General features: G+C 42.0%; 1 protein-coding gene across 1 annotated transcript in view; it reads right to left on the bottom strand.

Annotated features, from left to right (window-relative positions):
- Positions 1 to 23,705, bottom strand: part of LOC106607182 (protocadherin-15) — a 177,025-nt gene that overhangs the window by 121,446 nt on the left and 31,874 nt on the right. The window contains exon 2 of the mRNA XM_045720950.2: positions 13,320 to 13,438. Coding sequence (XP_045576906.2) covers positions 13,320 to 13,410 — 91 coding nt within the window. The 5' untranslated portion in view covers positions 13,411 to 13,438. The remainder of the gene's footprint in view (positions 1 to 13,319; positions 13,439 to 23,705) is intronic.

Here is a 23,705-nt window from a genome sequence, read left to right as displayed (position 1 = left end):
TTTAAGTCCGACGTTTACATACACCTTAGCCAAATACATTTAAACTCAGATTTTCACAATTCCTTACATTTAATCCTAGTAAAAATTCTCTGTCTTAGGTAAGTTAGGATCACCACTTTATTTTAAGAATGTGAAGTGTCAGAATAACAGCAGAGAGAATGATTTATTTCAGCTTTTATTTCTTTCATCAGATTCCCATTGGGTCAGAAGTTTACATACACTTAATTAGTATTTGGTAGCATTGTCTAGAAATTGTTTAACTTGGGTCAAACGTTTCGGGTAGCCTTCCACAAGCTTCCCACAATAATTTGGGTGCATTTTGGCCCATTCCTCCTGACAAAGCTGGTGTAACTGAGTCAGGTTTGTAGGCCTCCTTAATCGCACACGTTTTTTTCAGTTCTACCCACACATTTTCTACGGGATTGAGGTCAGGGCTTTGTGACGGCCACTCCAATACCTTGACTTTGTTGTCCTTAAGCCCTTTTGCCACAACTTTGGAAGTATGCTTGGGGTCATTGTCCATTTGGAAGACCCATTTGCTACCAAGCTTTAACTTCCTGACTGATATCTTGAGATGTTGCTTCAATATATCCACATAATTTTCCATCCTTATGATGCCATCTATATTGTGAAGTGCACCAGTCTCTCCTGCAGCAAAGCACCCCCACAACATGATGCTTCCACCCCCGTGCTTCACGGTTGGGATGGTATTCTTCAGCTTGAAAGCCTCCGTCTTTTTCCTCCAAACATAACGATGGTCATTATGGCCAAACAGTTCTTTTTTTGTTTCATCAGACCAGAGGACATTTCTCCAAAAAGTACGATCTTTGTCCCTATGTGCAGTTTCAAACTGTAGTCTGGCTTTTTTATGGCGGTTTTGGAGCAGTGGCTTCTTCCTTCCTGAGCGGCCTTTCAGGTTATGTCGATATAGGACTCGTTTTACTGTGGATATAGATACTTTTGTACCTGTTTCCTCCAGCATCTTCACAAGGTCCTTTGCTGTTGTTCTGGGATTGGTTTGCGCTTTTCGCACCATAGTACGTACATCTCTAGGAGACAGAACGAGTCTCCTTCCTGAGCAGTATGATGGCTGCGTGGTCCCATGGTGTTTATACTTGCGCACTATTGTTTGTACAGATGAATGTGGTACCTTCAGGCATTTGGAAATTGCTCCCAAGGATGAACCAGACTTGTGGTGTTCTACAATTTTTGGCTGATTTCTTTTGATTTTCCCATGATGTCAAGCAAAGAGGCACTGAGTTTGAAGGTAGGCCTTGAAATACATCCACAGGTACACCTCCAATTGACTCAAATGATGTCACTTAGCTTATCAAAAATTTCTAAAGCCGTGACATCATTTTCTGTAATTTTCCAAGCTGTTTAAAGGCACAGTCAACTCAATGTATGTAAACTTCTGACCCACTGGAATTGTGATACAGTCAGTTTTAAGTTAAATAATCTGTCTGTAAACAATTTTTGGAAAAATTACTTGGTGTCATGCAAAAAGTAGATGTCCTAACCAACTTGCCAAAACTATAGTTAGATAACAAGACATTTGTGGAGTGGTTGAAAAACGAGTTTTAATGACTCCAACCTAAGTGTATGTAAACTTCCGACTTCAGCTGTATATATCGTAGGTACATTTTGCTCTACTCGTGCAACACAGCATTCCTAACCTATCCCACTATGTTTGCTGTGTGGATCGAGCAGTCAACAAGTTGAGTAGTCATTTGAAAGAGTAACAACATTTCAGCGAGACAACTCAAAGGCGAAATCCATTAAAGCCAAGAAAATGGAATTCATTGCCCTTGACAATCAACCGTTCTCTGTCATGGGTGATGTTGGCTTTCGCGACTGGTCGAGCACTGGTACACACTACCAAGTGCGCTATTTTTCAGATGTTGCTCTACCGGAGTTACACAGTAATAGCGTCACTGCTATTAGCTTCACGACATACTTTGGAACACCGTTTGGGTCTTTGCGTGTCGAAAGAGAAACATGTCAGATAACACTATTTGACAATAACACTATTTTACACTTTAAATAAGCTTTTAATTTGACACGTCAAATAACACAGTTCTATTATAGAATATTCTGTGTTCTGAATTTACACGTGCAAGCCAAGCGCCACCACTACTATCAGTAGCACTGTCAAAGCTGTATAAAAAAGGCAGCAAACAAACAAACAAACACCGGCCATGAACGGTGTGTTTACAATACTACTTTGGTAATAAAGCATTATTTGTTTGACCACAACTTCTGGGGTAGCTAGCTAGCTTTAGCTTGGTACCTAGCTAGCACCAATACAACCAGCCTGAAAACAACGACCAGTAGAAACTGCAGTCATTTTCATTATTCTTAGCAATGATTTAGAAATCCTTGTGAGTAAGTATTAGCTAGTTAGCCACTTGTTGTTCACATTTACATTTACATTTAAGTCATTTAGCAGACGCTCTTAACCAGAGCGACTTACAAATTAGTGGATTCACCTTATGATATCCAGTGGAACAACCACTTACAATAGTGCATCTAAATCTTTTAAGGGGGGGGAGGGGGGTTAGAAGGATTACTTTATCCTATCCTAGGTATTCCTTAAAGAAGTGGGGTTTCAGGTGTCTCCGGAAGGTGGTGATTGACTCCGCTGTTCACCTATAGAAATTGAACTTTGGTTAATGAAAATAAATAGCTAGCCAGCTACTTAACCCGGTTGCCCAAAGATAATGTTATAATCAGCCAGCTAGCTTCATCTGGCTCGTGACGCTCGACCGGACCGGGTTACATGTTGTGAAGCTAGACACAATAAGGATTAGAGCTACTTTAGTGAAATTTGCGGTTTGCCTTCAAAATAAAAGTACCTCTTTGAAAGGGATGCAGGTTACAATTGGTGGAATCATGCCATATTTAGACTAGATAATGTTAAACAAGGTTGGCATGTGAAGCAATGAAATGTGATATCAGCCTAGTCGGTGACACCCACAGAAAACAACTGTGAAGAGTTTAGGCAAATATTAGCATTGTAGCTCTTATCGCAGGACTGTGACTGTGTGAAATCAGCTCCCCAGTCAGCCAATTGTGTGTATTGACATCAATATTGCACTGTACAGCTTTACCTAAGGATTGGGGATCAATGAAATGGGGTATTAGTCTACTCAATACCAAAGATATTTTTTCCCAAAGTCCTCCTTAGAGTTATCAGACTCCAAAACATCCACGCAGTATTGCTTTTCCTCAGGAATATTGTTCAATACACATAGGTTCACAATAAATGTGGCTCAATTCACAGTTGTTTCAAGCTCTAGCTAGCTTTTTTAATGACCAGCACTGTAGGTGCGCAAGAAAACTTTTCCAGCATCATAGCATACGTATCGATGAATCGTTGTGACATATGAAATACGAATGATAGTGTAATAACTCCGTAAAAATGTAGGAACACGTTAAATTATTATGTGACGTGCAGTCATATTCAGGGCCTGATTGGTCAACAAGCTTATTTGACACGTCAAATAGTGTTATTTGACACGTTAAATAGTGTTATTTGACGTGTATCTTTTTTGACACCCAAAGACCCAAACATCGTTCCATAGAAATCCTGGTTGAGAATGAACCGACTGAACAAATGAACAACAAAACAGCACAGCAAGTAAGTGAAAGAAATAGGTTTTGATTATGTTTTACTGGTAATGGGGACATACGTAAATGCCAACAAAATAACTTTTTGGTCAGTGTGGTTTGTTAGTGTGTGTGTGTAACCTTTATTTAACTAGGCAAGTCAGTTGAGAACAAATTCTTATTTACAATAACGGCCTACCCCGGCCAAACCCGGACGACGCTGGGGCAATTGTGTGCCACCCTATGGTACTCCCAATCACGGCCGGATGTGATACAGCCTGGTTTCGAACCAGAGACTGTAGTGACACCTCTTGCACTGAGATGCAGTGCCTTAGACCGCTGCGTCCATGTGTGTGTGTGTTAACTATTTAACTGTACTAGAATGCTTAAAAGAAAACGTAATATTGGTTATCGGTATTGGGTTTTTTTGGCAAAGAAAATATCAGATATCGGTTTCGGCCAAAAATGTCATATCGGTGCATCACTATGAAAGATAATTACATTTTGAGCAACATACTCTATTTAGTTGGATTTACATTATTTTAGTCAAATTAAATGAACAAATCATTTAAACAACTTGCGTACATTTTGTAGACATTTTTTGGGGGGTATTTTTACAATTTATTGACACAGTTCTGAAATGAAAGAGGGGATATAGATAGATGGAAGAAACAGATTTAAGGTTTGGAGCAGGGAATTTAACCCCGATCTTTGATGGGGAGAGGGGTGTCCTGTCTTAGCCAAATGCGTTACCGCTAGACCACAAGCTCTGCACAACTTGCATACATTTTAATTAAGTATTTGTTGGTGTTTTTTGTTGTTGTCAATTTCAATTCATCCCAGAATATTTTTTTACAGTTTGGCTGTGTGGTTGAGTGGGTAAAATGTAAACAAAATATATCATCTTACTGCCTCTCCCATTTCTAATCGGTCAAAATAAAGCATTAAAAAAATGACGGTGGAATTCCACAAAAAAAATTCTCCTTAGTCCCTTATCATCAATCAATACCTAGGCTATTAACCAATTGTCACGCCCTAATCAGCTTCACCTGTCCTTGTAATTGTCTCCACCCCTTCCAGGTGTCGCCCATCTTCCCCATTATCCCCTGTGTATTTATACCTGTGTTATATGTCTGTCTGTTGCCAGTTTGTCTTATTTGTCAAGCTTACCAGTGTTCATCCTGTCAGCGCCTGTCTTTTCCCAGCCTCTCTTTTTCTCATCCTCCTGATTTTTGACCCTTGCCTGTCTTGACCCTGTACCCACTTGCCTGACCACTCTGCCCGTCTCTGAGCCTGCCTGCCATCCTGTACCTTTGCTCCACTTCTGGATTATTGAACTCTGCCTGAGCCTGCCTGCCATCCTGTACCTATGCTCCTACCCTGGATTATTGACTCATTCCTGCCTTGACCTGTCATTTGCCTGCCCATGTGGTTACATTAAACATTATAACTTCACAGAGTCTGCACTTGGGTCTTACCTTGATTCTTGATACCATTTGCATTTCTAATCCATTGCTTGTATGAGAAACACAGTTTTTGTGTTTTGATGTCTTTCACATGCACCAAAAAGTGTTTTCACAACACTCTTAAAACCTCTTAAAGATCCGACCCTTTTAAAAAAAATGTTCGCCTAAAATGACATGCCCAAATCTAACTACCTGTAGCTCAGGACCTGAAGCAAAGATATGCATATTATTGATACCATTTGAAAGGAAACACTTTGACGTTTGTGGAGATGTGAAATTAATGTAGGAGAATATAACACATTAGATCCATTAAAAGATAATACAACGATTTTTTTTGTACCATCATCTTTGAAATGCAAGAGAAAGGCGATAATGTATTATTCCAGCCCAAGCGCAATTTAGATTTTGGCCACTAGATGGCAGCAGTGTATGTGCAAAGCTTTAGACTGATCCAATGAACCATTGCATATTTGTTCAAAATATTGTATCAAGACTGCCCAAATGTGCCTAATTGGTTTATTAATACATTTTCAAGTTTATAATTGTGCACTCTCCTCAAACAATAGCATGGTATTATTTCACTGTAATAGCTACTGTAAATTGGACCGTGCAGTTAGATTGACACGAATTTAAGCCTTCTGCCCATATCAGATATGTCTATGTCCTTTTTTTGTTACTTACGACCTCATGCTAATCACATTAGCCTAAGTTAACTCAACCATCCCGCGGGGGGGACACCGAGGTTAAAAACACTAATATTCAGGTTGAAGAACCACTTTGACCCTTTCAGAGTACTACTGTACATTTCTGTTTTAAAACACATTCTGGTTATTAAAACATTTACATTGGGTTTACATTCAAACAACCTCCAAACACCACATCTTAGCTTAGGAGCAATACTTCTCATGGTTTCATTTGACAATCATGGTGTTTTTAGACTTTCTATTTTTAAAGTGTAGATGGGTCCATACAATGTAGCCTATACATGAAACAATCATATAATAATTGACACCAGGAAAAAAGTGGATTAAGTTACAATTGTCTGAAAAAAATGAGATTTTAAGAACAACAATCTCAACATCAAACTTCTATGCACCATTAGGATCACAAAAGCAGAGGGACACTCATCTGATCAACAAGCACTGCGCAACTTCACCTAGGTACCTCCATACAATGCAAAGTGCATTAGCCATCTAAAAATAATTAATTCAACAACAAACGCTTATCCACAATAAGGATTACCAAAGCAGAGAGTCACTCATCTGATCAACAAGCAGCGCAGCAGCTAGACTAATGTTTCATTAGCCAAATCAAAAAACACAGAGAGGCTTTGTTCTGTTAATCTAATGTAACATTGCTTTAATGGAAATCTGTTTTTCCCAATAAAATAAGTGGAAGTAGAGAAGGAAAACTGGAAATGTTAAAGAGGCAATACTCCATCAGTAATTGGTAATCAAGGCACTATACACTCCAACAGCTTACTCCAAGAACAATCTAAATATTCAAATTTGAACTTCGGGGCAATTTGCTTTCATTTGAGAAAATAATATCCTGCACTAATCAACAAACCGACTCCCCCTCGAGCTACAAAACTTCAATTACCAAACGTTTATAATCTTTCTCACAAAAGAACCAGGCCCAGAGATGGATGGAGACAATTGATTTAAAGGTATTTGCAGTAGAAGCAGGCTTACACATATAGCCAGTTCCTGAAAGACCAGATGCAGTCTTTTAAATGCTATTTTTAAATCAGCACTGTATATCTAATAAATCAGTGTGTGTGTTACTTTCATGAAAATAATAATATATTATGTATAGGGCTGTCAAAGTTAACACACTAATAAAGAGTTAACGCTTGACATGTCTTTCAGCATGAATTTTCTACACTGTTACTCGCGTCTCCATTTCTTCACCGCATGGAACCTTTTAAGCACAAATGTTTCCTCATGGACCCTTTAAAGCACAGAACACACATGGAACACAGCTAGGCTGCAGTCCAAACACTTAAAAGACACACCCTATCCCCTCAGCCCTCAAATTAAGTTGACACTTCGGAAGATGTATCATGACGTCTGACTAGAATGGGCTACAGTCAATTATGATTGCATGTCTACTAATATTAACTATATATTTATTAATATATGCCTACTGTATGATAGCTAGCAAATTAATTAGCTAAATAACGTTAGCCTTCCTAGCTGGAACTTCTGAAGGAAAATGTTTTATTTCTACAATTTACAAAAGCTAACCAAACAAAAACATCATTACTTTTACAAGACGTGTTTGTGCCGTCATGCGCACTAGTAGCACAGTTTCTAAATTATTTACATTCGTTTTTACTTACACTTGTATGTTGACTTCTCCATTGATATTGTTTTTATGTTTTGGCTGACTTTTCTTAGCGGATCTACAATCGTCGCAAATTGAATTATGGGGAATTTCAGGCATAACATAATTGTACAAGGCCATAAGGCGAGGGTAAGCGGATGAGGGTGTGTCTTTTATAAGTTCGAACCGCTGCCATACAGTCAATAGACCCTTTGCACAACGTAGCAATGCCCACTTCCGCTCAACTTCCTACCGATACATAGCTTCCTGTCCTAACCCCATCCTGTCAGCCTGTAGCCATACTAGCCTATACCTCGGCTATACCTCAGTATGTTAATATAATCATATTTCTATAGCGTTGTTTTAATCATTCTTGTTGAAAATTCTGTTTATCCGTTCAGTTAGGGATTTTTGTAATTAGATTATTGTGTTCTTTGTCTTTTTTGTCTCTTACCTAGTAAGGTGTCTAGCAATTAGCCACACAAGGTGCTTGAAAGAGCTGCCAAAGATAACAGTGACGGATGTACATCGTCTGGCCAAGACAAGTAGCAAACCACCGACCTCGAAGTTGGAAAAAGGATTCAAACTTTATGTCTACAGTTACCTATTCCCTAATAGCCAGTATAGTAGGTAGTAGCTGGTCATATCCTGTAACACTTTGAATATTTACAATTATTTAATTTCAGATGGTTTCAAGTACATTGTTGACTTTATAGAGTTGACTCTTGGAAAGCCTTTGTTAACAGAGTCTGGTAACATCAAAAGGTGGGAAACGGAACCATATTTCGGTTATCCAACCAGTTGAAAATATGCGTTGGTACTTAAAAATGAATATGATGTCAGATCAGTTGTTGTCTGAGACATTACTACTAATGATAGTATGACATAAACTGTATCTTGGAAAATCTACACATTTTAGTTATCAGATTCACATGGAATTGTTGTGCAATTTAAATGTTTAAGGACGGGACGAGATCGGATTGGGACCGGAAGATATGGATCGGGTAGGAAGTTGAGCGGAAGTGGGCGTTGCTACGTTGTGCAAAAGGTCTATGCTTAGGTTGCGGTTCAAACTCATAAAAGACGTACGCTACACGTACGCTACCGTCACAAGACACAGGCCTCCTAATTGTCCCTAGAATTTATAAGCAAACGGCTGGAGGTAGGGCTTTCTCCTATAGAGCTCCATTTTTATGGAATGGTCTGCCTACCAATGTGAGAGACGCAGACTCAGTCTCAACCTTTAAGTCTTTACTGAAGACTTATCTCTTCAGTAGGTCCTATGATTAAGTATAGTCTGGCCCAGGAGTGTGAAGGTGAACGGAAAGGCTGGAGCAACGAACCGCCCTTGCTGTCTCTGCCTTGCCGGTTCCCCTCTTTCCACTGGGATTCTCTGCCTCTAACCCTTTTACAGGGGCTGAGTCACTGGCTTACTGGTGTTCTTCCATGCCGTCTATGGGAGGGGTGCGTCACTTGAGTGGGTTGAGTCACTGACGTGGTCTTCCTGTCTGGGTTGGCGCCCCCCCTTGGGTTGTGCCATGGCGGAGATCGTTGTGGGCTATACTCGGCCTTGTCTTAGGACGGTAAGTTGGTGGTTGGAGACATCCCTCTAGTGGTGTGGGGGCTGTGCTTTGGCAAAGTGGGTGGGGTTATATCCTGCCTGTTTGGCCCTGTCCGGGGGTATCATTGGATGGGGCCACAGTGTCTTCTGATCCCTCCTGTCTCAGCCTCCAGTATTTATGCTGCAGTAGTTTATGTGTCGGGGGGCTAGGGTCAGTCTGTTACATCTGGAGTATTTCTCTTGTCTTATCCGGTGTCCTGTGTGAATTTAAATATGCTCTCTCTAATTCTCTCTTTCTCTCTTTCTGTCGTTCTCTCGGAGGACCTGAGCCCTAGGACCATGCCTCAGGACTACCTGGTATGATGACTCCTTGCTGTCCCCAGTCCACCTGGCCGTGCTGCTGCTCCAGTTTCAGCTGTTCTGCCTGCGGCTATGGAACCCTGACCTGTTCACCGGACGTGCTTGTTGCACCCTCGACAACTACTATGATTATTATTATTTGACCATGCTGGTCATTTATGAACATTTTAACATGTTGACCATGTTCTGTTATAATATCCACCCTGCACAGCCAGAAGAGGACTGGCCACCCCTCATAGCCTGGTTCCTCTCAAGGTTTCTTCCTAGGATTTTGGCCTTTCTAGGGAGTTTTTCCTAGGGAGTTTTTCCTAGCCACCGTGCTTCTTTCACATGCATTGCTTGCTGTTTGGGGTTTTAGGCTGGGTTTCTGTACAGCACTTTGAGATATCAGCTGATGTACGAAGGGCTATATAAATAAATTTGATTTGATTTGTTTGGTTAGCTTTTGGAAATTGTGGAAATAAAACATTTTCCTTCTTCAGAAGTTCCAGCTAGGCAGGCTAATGTTATTTATCAAATTAAGTTGCTAGCTATCGTACAGTAGGTGTATATTAATAATTATATATTTAATGTGAGTAGACATGAGTAGACATGCAATCATAATTGACTATAGCGCATATAAAGCACCCACAAGCTACCGGTGGCTGAAAACACTCGTTCATCGCGGGAAGAACGAGTGACAAATATCCGGGCAAGGGCGGTACATTTAAAAATCATTCCTTCCTCCCTTGCCCTTTGCCCTGCAAGTGTATACTCATCAGACATGATACGTCATCAGAAGTGTCCACTTAATTTGAGGGCTGAGGGGATAGTGTGTGTCTTTTAAGTATTTGGACTGCAGTCTTACATTGCTGAAGACTGTGTACCTCTAGCCAAAATCATGTAAAAGTTATGCCCAAACATACCAGAGCTGTGTTCTTTTTCTGCAGTGGATTTGTGTGCATGTTGAGGGTTGCTTTAAACTTCTCACAAGCCGTTATTTTTTTGTTTGATAACAAACAACATTGTTGTGCTAGCTAGTCATGTTACCTAGCTAGCTGGCAAACTGATAACTTGACCACTGACTAAGCTATGCACAAATGTGGATGGCACAGGAAGAACTGAAAAGGAATAGGCTATTCAAAGAGAAGCTTTAAAGGTAGGCTGAATATGCAAGAGTGTGTGTGTGTGTGTGTGAGAGAGAGAGAGAGGACATGAGAGGGAGGTCCTATGTGTTTAAAGTTATCTGAACAGTACAGATTGTTACAGTGTTTTCATAACGTTGAAAAAGTTTTAAAGCTATTTGTTCTTTGTATCCATAGAGCCAGTTATTTTTTCCTAAAGTCACAGTCATTTAGAATGCCTAAAGCTTTAACAGTACTTACAACTGAATGTGTGTAGATTAGTGGAAATCCACTTAGTCTGAGGATGACAGATAAATAGTGAAGAAGGAAATTTGACCATAACATAATCTTCAATCAGACTGCATTACCATGTCAATGCTATAGGCCCATAAGCGTATCCAATGAGTTTAGTCAAGGTAGCAAGCCTTGCATCCCCACTTGGAATACTATAAGTTACATGTGTCCTAGGTAACCATTGTGCAATGAATAAGAGGCTGAGAGACAAGGAGCTAATATCTTGCAAAAGATGGTCTAGCATTAAATTATTGAGTTAACCTTAGCTTAGATGTGCACAGTTAGAGTCCAAGCTTATGCTATTTGTAATGTAAATAGCATTAGACCATTCTCCAAATAATAATTAAAAGACTATTACTCAGAAATATGAGGACTATTGTCAAATGGTACATATGAGAAGTCTTCAATGTCAAAAGATACAAAATATCTAAAAGTCTATAGGCTAAGTATAAAAACAGATTATAGTGTAATGGAACCCTACACCAGGAGACTGGTTTGTCCCATGTGGCTCAGTTGGTAGAGCATGGTTTTTGCAACGCCAGGGTTGTGGGTTCGATTCCCACGGGGGACCAGTACGAAAAAAACATGTATGAAATGTATGCATTCACTACTGTAAGTCGCTCTGGATAAGAGCGTCTGCTAAATAACTAAAATGTAAAATGTTTACAGACTCCATGAACAAAGTTTCAACCCTGCTTTTATTCTTCCAAGAGTTTCCCAGTAACAATAAATCCATAGCACTTACAGTACAATAAAACATAGAGCTACCCTCCTGTTGGTTTTCACTCCAACCCCAGTTGTAACTAACCTGATTCAGTTTTTCAACCAACTAATTGTTAGAATCAGGTGCACGAGATTAGGGTTGGAGTGAAAACCTACAGGAAGATAGCTCTCCAGTAACATGGTTTGGAGAGCCCTGAGGGTTATCCTTCCAAGCAAGTTGGAGGAGTTAGCTGTGGCCAACCTCTGAGTTCAAATCAGGATAACCAGTCATACGAAAGCGGCTCACGTTTTAGCCAGGTACATTTATATGGCAATGAATCCTTCAGAACTAACCTGCTCCGGGGTAGGCTAAAAACACTTACCCTGAATGAAATGACTGAGCCAAGAGTTGAGGACCAATGGAATCAGATTCCCTCCCTCTTGCAAAGAATGTCATCATCCCCTTCATATTTTATGAATGTTTTTTTTGTGTGTCATTTTTTAAAATGTTAAAGTATATCACATTACACATTTAGTAATGACTGAATCCTTTTTAAACAAGCAATGGAACACTTTTGAATGATTTAATAAAACAATGATATCAATAGCTTGTGCATTGATAAGCTCACCAAAGCACACCAAAGACAGCATTAAGTAATACAATATTAGCCTGCTGAATTTGCAAGATAACTTTTCTTTAATTTAGATTTCAGCACAAATTGAAATGTGGCACTGACTCAACCATGGATTGATGTTTCAGCATTGTCTCAATGAAGAGTTTGGAGTTCGACTAGCCATGTGCGACAGTTACAAGACTGCTAGAGTGAGTGGCAGGCGGACGAGCAACATCCACCGTTGTATTACGGATGAAGCCTTGTGATATATGGCCAATATACCACGGCTATGGGCTGTATACAGGCACTCCGCTTTGTGTCGTGCATAAGAACAGCCCTTAGCCGTGGTATATTGGCCATATACCACACCCTCTCGAACGTTATTGCTTAAATAAAATATGACTGTTTATTGGTCAGAACAGTCAGAACAATCAGATCATATTGTAATGTCATGTCGTGGACCAAATATTCCATCCTACCAGAACAGGCTGAAAGTCCAGGCATTTGTTTTCATGTTTTTGGGCTCTTACACTACAGTGCCTTGCAAAGGTATTCATTCCCCTTGGGGTTTTTCCTATTTTGTTGCATTACAACCTGTTATTTAAATAGATTTTTATTTGGATTTCATGTAATGGACATACACAAAAGTGAAATGAAAAAAATAACTTGCTTCAAAAAATTAAAAAAACGGAAACCTGGTGCATGCATATGTATTCACCCCCTTTGCTATGAAGCCCCTAATTAAGACCTGGTGCAACCAATTACCTTCAGAAGTCACATAATTTGTTAATAAAGTTCACCTGTGTCGGAGCCCATGTATCCTAAATAGAATAGACACTTAATTGTAAATTGTATGAAAATGTATTGATTTGCTGTCACAATACCCTACTTCACACATACCGTTAAAAGGCAACTCCACCACTTTTCAACTTCTTTTTCATTATCTCCAGCGCAATACCTGTGTTAACATATATGAAAACAGCACATTTCTCCATTTTGTAGAACAAAATATTAAGTTAAAAAGTTCGACCTGATGACATCATCAAAAGTAAAAACATTTTAAAACGGATTTTCAAGCACTATCAGATTCGCAGTGGTGCGAGGAGCAAATAAGTATCCTCCCTTGTTATGTCACAGATAATTTTTTAGGACCTTCTTATCTTTTTAACCATTGATCATAGAAATGTTGGTTTCACATAGACACTGGTTTTGTGTTGGAGATGATGAATATGAGGTTGAAAAGTGGTGGAATTTCCCTTTAAGGCATGTCCGTCTGCTGTACCTTCTGTGTCCTGGCCCCAGCTGTAGGTGGCCAGACAGAGAAGCACCATGTCTATCCCCAGCCATCTGAAGAGACAGGACCCCCGTCGCATCTTCTGTCAAACGTTATTGCCTGCCCACCTGGACGGAAGGAAAGGAGAGACACTTTAATTTACTGGCCAGAGATAACGCATTTGAGCCCAGATGTCCCTGTCCAGCACACACCTGTCCAATGCACACAGACACACACAGACATACACACACGCACACGCACACGCACACACACACACACACACACACACACACACACACACACACACACACACACACACACACACACACACACACACACATCGTACAGAACACCCAAGGTTGTTACTGCATTGTGCTCATTCAGGGACACATGTGTAGGCAATGTGTGTGCTGCTCACATTCTGTGTGTAGAGTTCCCATGGGTATGTCACCATGAGTGAATTCGGTAGACATCACATTATCCCAACACAGTAAGTTGTAGACATTGTAAATGCATCTATTCAAGTCCTCACTGTAGACATCTACTATCACAGTAGACCACCTAGAGTGTGTTCTTGTCACTGTATGTAGCCTATGTGATTGAATTTCTCATTACTCAGAACATACATGTATTTCCTTATACAGAAGCAAGGTGTCTCAGAGAAGAATATAAGTGTTTTTGCTTTTGTCTATCAAGGGTATTTTGAGTCACAACTTCCTCAGTCGGCTTATTCTGGGGGAAGGAGATAAGCTGGAAAATGTGCTTTTAAACCATGCCGGTGCCAGGGCAAGCAGTCACAGATACTGTATCACCTGGACCATATCAATGGCCTGTTTAACATGTTTAACACAATCAGCATCTCTGCCAGTCATCTTAGCACACATCCTGACAGAAACATTATTTGTCAGGACGTTACATGCTTACGCACACACTTGCAAGCCCACATACAGACACCAAGACAAACAGAAACAGACACACACATGCACACACACACACACTTTTACATATAACTAGCAGATTACACAAAGGGAAAATGGAGAGCAAACCCATGCAGCTGTTGTTTTCTTCTTCCACATTTCCTTCTTCTTCTTCCACATTTTTTCCCACAACCTATTATTTCTCTCTCTCTCTCTCCCTCTTTCTCTTTCTGCCTCTTCATCTCTCTCTCATCTCAGTGGTGTTCCCTTTTGAATCTAGGTTAATTTCACACAAACATCTATCTGTCTTAACAGGGCTGATCAGGAGACATTTGAAGCCAGACTTCAGGGCCTAGGAACTCTTTTTGTACATACAAAAATAAGGGTTCTAAATAGTACCAGATAGGGGTTATTTGGTTTGTAACCAGAGAGAAACCCTTTTTGGTGCTATATTAAAACACTTTTTTGAAGGTTCAATAAAGAACCATGTTCATAACGTTCGAATTGGAACGTGCATGGTGTTATAAATAAATAAAAAAATCAGGTTCTATAAAGAACCAATCAAAAAAGATTCTATATAGCACCAAAAAAGGGTTCCGCTATGGTTACAACCCTTTTTGGGGCTATATAGGACCCTTTGTTATGGTTATTTATAGAACCTTTATGGAGAATGATTCTATAAAGAACCTTTCTCAATCTGAAAGGTCATTTGTAGATCCTTTTGAAGAACCATACAGGTTTTTTTCCTTCTGGTCAGCCATATTATATTGTTAAAATTCCATAGGTGTTATTATTGTGTTAATTGAGCAGTTGAATCAAGTGATGATCTCTTTGGCAACTACACTATACAAAAGTATGTGGACACCCCTTTAAATGAGTCAATTTGGCTATTGCAGCCACACCCGTTGCTGACAGGTGTATAAAATCGAACACACAGCCATGCAATCTCCATAGACAAACAGTGGCTATAGAATGGCCTTACTGAAGAGCTCAGTGACTTTCATTGTGGCACCGTCATACTTTTCCAACAAGTCAGTTCGCCACATTTGTGCCCTGCTAGAGCTGCCCCGGTCAACTGTAAGTGCTATTATTGTGAAGTGGAAACTCCTGGGAGCAACAACGGCTCAGCCGCGAAGTGGTAGGCCACACAAGCTAACAGAACAGGACAACGAGTGCTGAAGCGTGCGTGTAAAACCCGTCTTTCCTCAGTTGCAACACTCACTACCGAGTTACAAACTGCCTCTGGAAGCCACGTCAGCACAAGAACAGTTCAACGGGAGCTTCATGAAATGGGTTTCCATGGGCGAGCAGCCACACACAAGCCTAAGATCACCATGTGCAATGCCAAGCGTCGACTGAAGTGGTATAAAGCTCACCGCCATTGGACTCTGGAGCAGTGGAAACGCGTTCTCTGGAGTGATGAATCACACTTCACCATCTGGTATTCTGACAGACAAATCTGGGTTTGGTAGATGCCAGGAGAACACAACCTGCCTGAATTTATAGTGCCAACTTTAAAGTTTGGCGGAGAAGGATTAATGGTCTTCGGCTTTTTTTTATGGTCCCGGGCTAGGCCCCTTAGTTCCAGAGAAGGGAAATCTTAATGCTACAGCATACAATGACATACTAGATGATTCTGTGCTTCCAACTTTGTGACAACAGTTTGGGGAAGTTTCAGCATGACAGTGCCCCCATGCACAAAGCGAGATCCATACAGAAATGGTTTGCAAAGATCGGTGTGGAAGAACTTGACTGGCCTGTACAGAGCCCTGAACTCAACCCCATCGAATACCTTTGGGATGAATTGGAACACCGACTGCGAGCAAGGCCTAATCGCCCAACATCAGTGCCCAACTTCACTAATGCTCTTGAGGCTGAATGTAAGTCCCTGCAACAATGTTCCAACATCTAGTGGAAAGCCTTCTCAGAAGAGAGGAGGCTGTTATAGCAGCAAAGGGGGAACCAACTCCATATTAATGCCCATGATTTTGGAATGAGAAGTTTGACAAGCAGGTGTCCACATACTTTTGGTCATGTAGTGTATGTGTGTGTTTTCTATACATGTTCGCTCCTCTTCCTGTAAGCTTTACAGACGACCCCCACCCCTTGGCTGCAACCCTTCTAATTTAGTCTACCCTGTGCGCACAACCCATGTGGAATTCCTGGTCTCTGGCAGCATTTGGAACTGCCGATATGTGGTCAAGAACACCAAGTTCATCTAAGCCTATGCTGCCCTTCAGTCCCTTGACTTTTTGGGTCTGACGGAGACATGGCTCATCCCAGTGAACACTGCTACTCCAGCTGTTCTCTCTTCATCTGACTACGTTTTCTCTCATAGTCTGAGAACATCTGGTCATTGCAGTAGTGGCACAGGGCTACTCATTTCTCCTAGGTGTTTTTTAATTTATTTTTTATTCCATGCTGTCACTGTCACTTGTCCACTCAAGCTTAACATTGTTGTCATATATTGCCCACCAGGTATCTTTAGAGTTCCTCAATGAGCTTGACACCTTGAAAAACTAATTTCCTGACGCTGGCTCGCTGGCTTTTCGTACTTGACAACTTCAATCTACAGACGTCTGCCTTCGATTAATTTCTTTCCAACTCTCTCTTTCCCCTCCTTGCCTCTTTTGACCTCACCTTTTCTCAGTCCCCTCCCACTCACAAGGCAAGACAATACACTTGACCTCATCTTTACTATAGGCTGTTCGCCTACTAATCTCACTGCAAACCCTCTCCAGGTCTCTGATCACTACTTAGCTTCGTTTTCTGTGTCCCTTTCCTCTAACCTTAGCCAATCAGCCCCTACCCAGATGGGCATGCGCCGTCCCAATCTTAGCTCTCTATTTCCCACTACTCTCTCCTCTTCTATCCTATCATCTCTCCCTTCTGCTAAATCCTTCTTCTCCTGTCTCCTCTTCGACCGTACTCTCCTTTCTTTCAGCATCCTATGACTCACACTGTCTCCTTTTCTCCCGGCCGGCTTGGCCCTTCCCTCCTGCTCCATAGTTGAGTGATTCATTGCGAACTCACAGAACAGGGCTGCGAGCAGCCGAGTTAAACTAAACTTCCAGAGGACCAATCATCCTTTCACTCCCTCCTCTCTACCTTCTCTTCCTCTGTATTTACCGCTAATACCACTTTCTATCGCTCTAAATTTCAAGCTTCTGCCTCTAACCCTAGGGAACTCTTTTCCACCTTCTCCTCCCTCCTTAATCTTCCAGCCCCTCCCCTCCCTACTCCCTCTCTGTGACGACTTTGTCAACCACTTTGAAAAGAAGGTTGACGACATCCGCTCCTGATTCACTCAGCTGGGTAGTCTAGTTGTTAGAGCGTTGGGCTAGTAACCGAAAGGTTGCAAGTTCAAATCCCTGAGCTGATAGGGTATGAATTCTGCCCCTGAACAAGGCAGTTAACCCACTGTTCCTAGGCTGTCATTGAAAATAAGAATTTGTTCTTAACTGACTTGCCTAGTAAAATAAAAATTGAGTCCACTGGTCCCACTCACACATCACTACCCTACACCTTGACCTCTTTCCCCTCCTGTGAATAGTGAGGTCTGGCAGCCCAATGACCTGCCTGCTTGACCCTGTCACCTCCTCCCTTCTCTAGACCATCTCTGGAGACCTTCTCCCATTCCTCACTTCCCTCAATTCATCCCTGACCACTGTCTGTGTTCCCTCTGACTTCAAAATGACCTGAGTTGCTCCCCTCCTCAAGAAACCAACAATCGACTACTCTGATGTCAAAAACTACAGACTGGTATCTCTTTATTTTCTTTCCAAAACACTTGAGTGTGCTGTCTCTGACCAAACCTCTCGCTATCTCTCTCAGAACGATGTTCTTGACCCTAACCAGTCAGACTTCAAGAATGGTCACTCAACCGAGACTGCTCTTCTCTGTGTCACGGAGGCTCTCCACACTGCCAAAGCTGACCCTCTCTCCTCTGTTCTCATCCTCCTAGATCTATCTGCTGCCTTCAACACTGTGAACCATGATATCCTCCTCTAAATCCTCCCATCTGCACACTCAGGCCGCTCCTACCAGGTGACGTGGAGAGGATCTGTGTCTGCACCATGCACTCTCACTACTTGTGTATCCCAGGGCTCGGTTCTAGGCCCTCTTCTCTTCGCTCTATACACCAAGTCACTCGGCTTCATCATATCGGCACATGGTCTCTCCTATCATTGCTGTGTGGATGACACTCAACTATTTTTCTCCTTCCTCTCTTCTGACACCCAGGTGGCGACATGCATCTCTATGTGCCTGGCAGATATCTCAGCTTGGATGTCGGCCCATCACCTCAAGCTCAACCTCGACAAGACGGAGCTGCTCTTCTTCCCGGGGAAGGTCTGCACGTTCCAACACCTCTCCATCACGGTGCAAAGGATCTTGGTTTGACCCCGGACAACACCTTGTTGTTCTCTGTAAACATCAAAGCAGTGACTCGCTCCTGCATAGCTATTCTCTCTGCTTCCGCACGGCAAGCGGTACCGGTGCATCAATCTGGCACCAACAGGCTCTTGAACAGCTCCTACCCCAAGCAATTAGACTGATAAATAGCTAACAAAATGCCTACACGGACCATCTGAGTTAAACTTGTATCTTTATTGACCTTTTATTTTTGTTTTTGCACTGTTTTTATGCACACTCACAGGGCCCTACACAATCACACACACATTCACTCCATCATCTGCTCACTCAAAGATAATATGCACATACATTTTGTGGCAAAATCCTGCACGGCACCTTCACCGTGCGCTGCCACTTTAAAAGTGCATCAGCAATCAGGAAGGTAGAAATATAGATGGCTCTTAGAGCTCTCGGTCAGCACGGCAGTTTGACAGTGTGTGCAACTCTGCATAAGTCTTGTTTATTTTCAGCTTACTTTAGTGGTAAAGTGTTTAATTCGATCGTTGCGATTACCGCTCTCGTGATTGTAATCTTTTGGGACCGCTTCTGCCATTGTTCACATGGAGTAGTAGCAACATTGTTGGGAAGCTTTGAAAAACAAGCCAACAAACCATCAGGTGTATCAGACGGACAGACAGTGCAACTGCAAGCCTGAAGTCAACAGCTAAGAACCCCTCTCTCTCTCATTTTCCCTCTAATGCTCAAGTGCTTTTCACTGCATCAGACTTTCTTTTTTTCCTATGCGCTCCTTTTAACTGTTAGTCCCCTCAAGTCGTATTTGATGTGACATTTTAGTTAAAGGGAGTTTGCATGAGTTATTGTTTATTGTCGTTTGAACTTTATTGATTTTATGTGGGACTATTTACATTTTTCCGAGAAGAACACCCCCCCGTATCTTTACCCCTCTCTAACAATACCGCTACAATTTATACTGACTCTACACACATGCACTCCTACTCATATACAAACTGCTGCTACGCTGTTTATCTTGTATCCCTTTGCTTAGTCACCTTACGCCTATACATATCTACCTCCATCACTCCAGTATTCCTGCACATTGTAAATATGGTATTGGAACTGACCCTATATATATAGTATGCTTACTTACTTATTGTGTTCTTCATATTTCTTCTTATTTCATCATGTTTTTTTTTCTAGTATAGATTATTGCATTGTTGGGTTTTGAGTTTGCAAGAAAGGTTTTTCACTGTACTTCTGCATGTGACATTAAAATATTGAAACTTGCAGGTTCATGCTCTACAACATCCGTAGAGTACGACCTTACTTTGCACAGGAAGCGGCGCAGGTCCTAATCCAGGCGCATGTCATCTCCTGTCTGAACTAATGCAACTCGCTGTTGGCTGGGCTCCCCGCTTGTGCCATCAAACCTCTGCAACTTATCCAGAACACAGCAGCCAGCCTGGTTTTCAACCTTCCTAAATTTTCACGTCACCCCGCTCCTCTGCACACTCCACTGGCTTCCAGTCGAAGCTCGCATCCACTACAAAACGATGGTACTTGCCTACGGAGCAGCAAGAGGAACTGCCCCTCCCTACCTTCAGACTATGCACAAACCCTACAATCCAACCCGAGCACTCCATTCTGCCAACTCTGGTCTCTTCGCCCTCCCACCCCTATGGAAAGGCAGCTCCCGCTCAGCAAAGTCCAAGCTCTTCTCTTTCCTTGCACCCCAATGGTGGAACCAGCTTCTCCCTGATGCAAGGACAGCAGAGTCCTTGCCCATCTTCCAAAAACAACTGAAACCCTACCTATTCAAAGAGTATCATAAATAATCCCACCTCACACCCCTATCACCACAAAAAAATATACTTTTGTTCACAAACACCCGCACTTGACCCCCCCCTTACTAGCTTTGACCTTGCAGATAGCTACTTTAATGATAAGAAATGTACTTACTGTGACTGTGATATGTGGTTGTCCCACCTAGCTATCTTAAGATGAATGTAACTAACTGTAAGTCACTCTGTATAAGAGCATCTGTTAAATTACTAAAATATAAAAGAGCTACCTCTGGAACAGCTGGGGGTCTCTGAGGAGAGAATTGAGAACCACTTACTGATTTAGTCAACCATTCAACACAAGGGCATGTGAGTCTTTCACAAGATACCATCACTCGCCAAAGTCATATATTGTAGGTAATGGCATAACACAACACATTAGACAAACTGGAATAAAACTCTCACTCACGGTTATTACGCCCCGAAATATTAAAATTAGCTGCCTCCCCAACATTTACAATATCACTAAAGAGTCATTATGGTCCAAGATAGTTCTATCACCCTTCCAAAAGAACCCTAGAGGAACCCACATTTTTTAGCACCTAGCCGAGTCAGTATCTCTTGTAGGACATTTCTGTGGCTGGAATAAGTGAAGCAGAGAGACCAAACTGATCGTGCAGAGAATCCATAACTGAGGATCCATAACTAAAAGCAAAACATTAGATTATGTCAGCAGAGTACCCAGCCAGAAATAATCAGACACCCATTTTTCAAGCTAGCATATAATGTCACAAAAAACAAAACCACAGCTAAATGCAGCACTAACCTTTGATGATCTTCATCAGATGACACACCTAGGACATTATGTTATACAATACATGCATGTTTTGTTCAATCAAGTTCATATTTATATCAAAAACCAGCTTTTTACATTAGCATGTGACGTTCAGAACTAGCATACCCCCCGCAAACCTCCGGTGAATTTACTAAATTACTCACGATAAACGTTCACAAAAAACATAACAATTATTTTAAGAATTATAGATACAGAACTCCTTTGTGCAATCGAGGTGTCCGATTTTAAAATAGCTTTTCGGTGAAAGCACATTTTGCAATATTCTGAGTAGATAGCCCAGCCATCACGGCTAGCTATTTAGACACCCACCAAGTTTAGACCTGACCAAACTCCAATTTACTATTACAAAAGTTTGATTACCTTTGGTGTTCTTCGTCAGAATGCACTCCCAGGACTGCTACTTCAATAACAAATGTTGGTTTGGTTCCAAATAATCCATTGTTATATCCAAATAGCGGCGTTTTGTTCGTGCGTTCAAGACACTATCCGAAGTGTAAATAAGGGTCACGAGCACGACGCATTTCGTGACAAAAGATTTCTAAATATTCCATTAGCGTACTTCGAAGCATGTCAACCGCTGGTTAAAATCAATTTTTATGCCATTTTTCTCGTAAAAAAGCGATAATATTCCGACCGGGAAAGCGTGTATACGTACAAAGAGAGAGAAAATAAAAGCATGGGATCCCCTCGTGCACGAGCCTGAGTCTCACAGTACTGTGACCAGCCACTATACAAACGCGCTACTTTTTTTCAGCCAGAGCCTGCAAAGCCACGATTCAGCTTTTTGCCGCCTTCTGAGAGCCCATGGGAGCCGTAGGAAGTGTCACGTAACAGCAGAGATCCCCTGTAATGGATAGAGATAATCAAGAAGGGCAAGAAATGGTCAGACAGGGCACTTCCTGTAAGGAATCTTCTCAGGTTTTGGCCTGCCAAATGAGTTCTGTTATACTCACAGACACCATTCAAACAGTTTTAGAAACTTTGGAGTGTTTTCTATCCAAAGCTAATAATTATATGCATATTATAGTTTCTGGGCAGGAGTAATAATCAGATTAAATCGGGTACGTTTTTTATCCGGCCGTGAAAATACTGCCCCCTAGCCATAACAGGTTAAACAGGTCAACATTCACAAGGCCGCAGGGTCAGATGGATTACCAGCACGTGTACTGTGAGCATGCGCTGACCAACTGGCAAGTGTCTTCACTGACATTTTCAACCTCTCCCTGTCTGAGTCTGTAATACCAAAATGTTTTAAGCAGACCACCACAGTGCCTGTGCCCAAGAACACTAAGGTAACCTGCCTAAACGACTACCGACCAGTAGCACTCACATCTGTAGCCATGAAGTACTTCGAAAGTCTGGTCATGGCTCACATAAACACCATTATCTCAGAAACTCTAGACCCACTCCAATTTGCATGCCGACCCACAGATGCACAGATGATGCAATCTCTATCGCACTCCACACTGCCCTTTCCCACCTGGACAAAAGGAACACCTATGTGAGAATGCTATTCATTGACTACAGCTCAGCGTTCAACACCATAGTGCCCTCAAAGCTCATCAATAAGCTAAGGACCCTGGGACTAAACACCTCCCTCTGCAACTGGATCCTGGACTTTCTGATGGGCCGCCCCCAGGTGGTAAGGGTAGGTAACAACACATCCACCACGCTGATCCTCAACACAGGGGCCCCTCAGGGGCACATGCTCAGTCCCTTCCTGTAATCCCTGTTCACTCATCACTGCACAGAGAGGCACGATTCCAACACCATCATTAAGTTTGCCAATGACACAACAGTGGTAGGCCTGATCACCGACAATAACGAGACAGTCTATAGAGGAGGTCAGAGACCAGGGCGGGTGGTGCCAGGACAACAACCTCTCCCTCAATGTGATCAAGACAAAGGAGATGATTGTGGATTACAGGAAAAAGAGGACTGAGCACGCCCCCATTCTCATCGATGGGGCTGCAGTTGAGCAGGTTGAGATCTTCAAGTTCCTTGGTGTCCACATCAACAACAAACTAACATGGTCCAAGCACACCAAGACAGTCGTGAAGAGGGCACGACAAAACCTATTCCCCCCTGAAGAGACTGAAAAGATTTGACATGGGTGCCCAGATCCTCAAAAGGTTCTACAGCTGCACCATCGAGAGCATCCTGACTGGTTGCGTCACTGCCTGGTATGGCAACTGCTCGGCCTCTGACCGCAAGGCACTACTGAGTGTAGTGCGTATGGCCCAGTACATCACCAGGGCCAAGGTTCCTGACATCTAGGACCTCTATACCAGGCGGTGTCAGAGAAAGACCCTAAAAATTGTCAAAGACTCCAGCCACCCTAGTCATAGACCGTTCTCTCTGCTACCGCACGGCAAGCGGAACTGGAGTGCAAAGTCTAGGTCCAAGTGGCTTCTTAACAGCTTCTACCCCCAATCCATAAGACTCCGGAATATCTAATAAAATGGCTACC

This window comes from Salmo salar, chromosome 01 (assembly GCF_965601325.2).
Source record: "Salmo salar chromosome 01, fSalSal1, whole genome shotgun sequence".
NCBI lineage: Eukaryota > Metazoa > Chordata > Actinopteri > Salmoniformes > Salmonidae > Salmo > Salmo salar.
The sequence above is the reverse complement of the archived record's forward strand: the minus strand, read 5'-3'. Positions and strand labels throughout refer to the sequence as shown.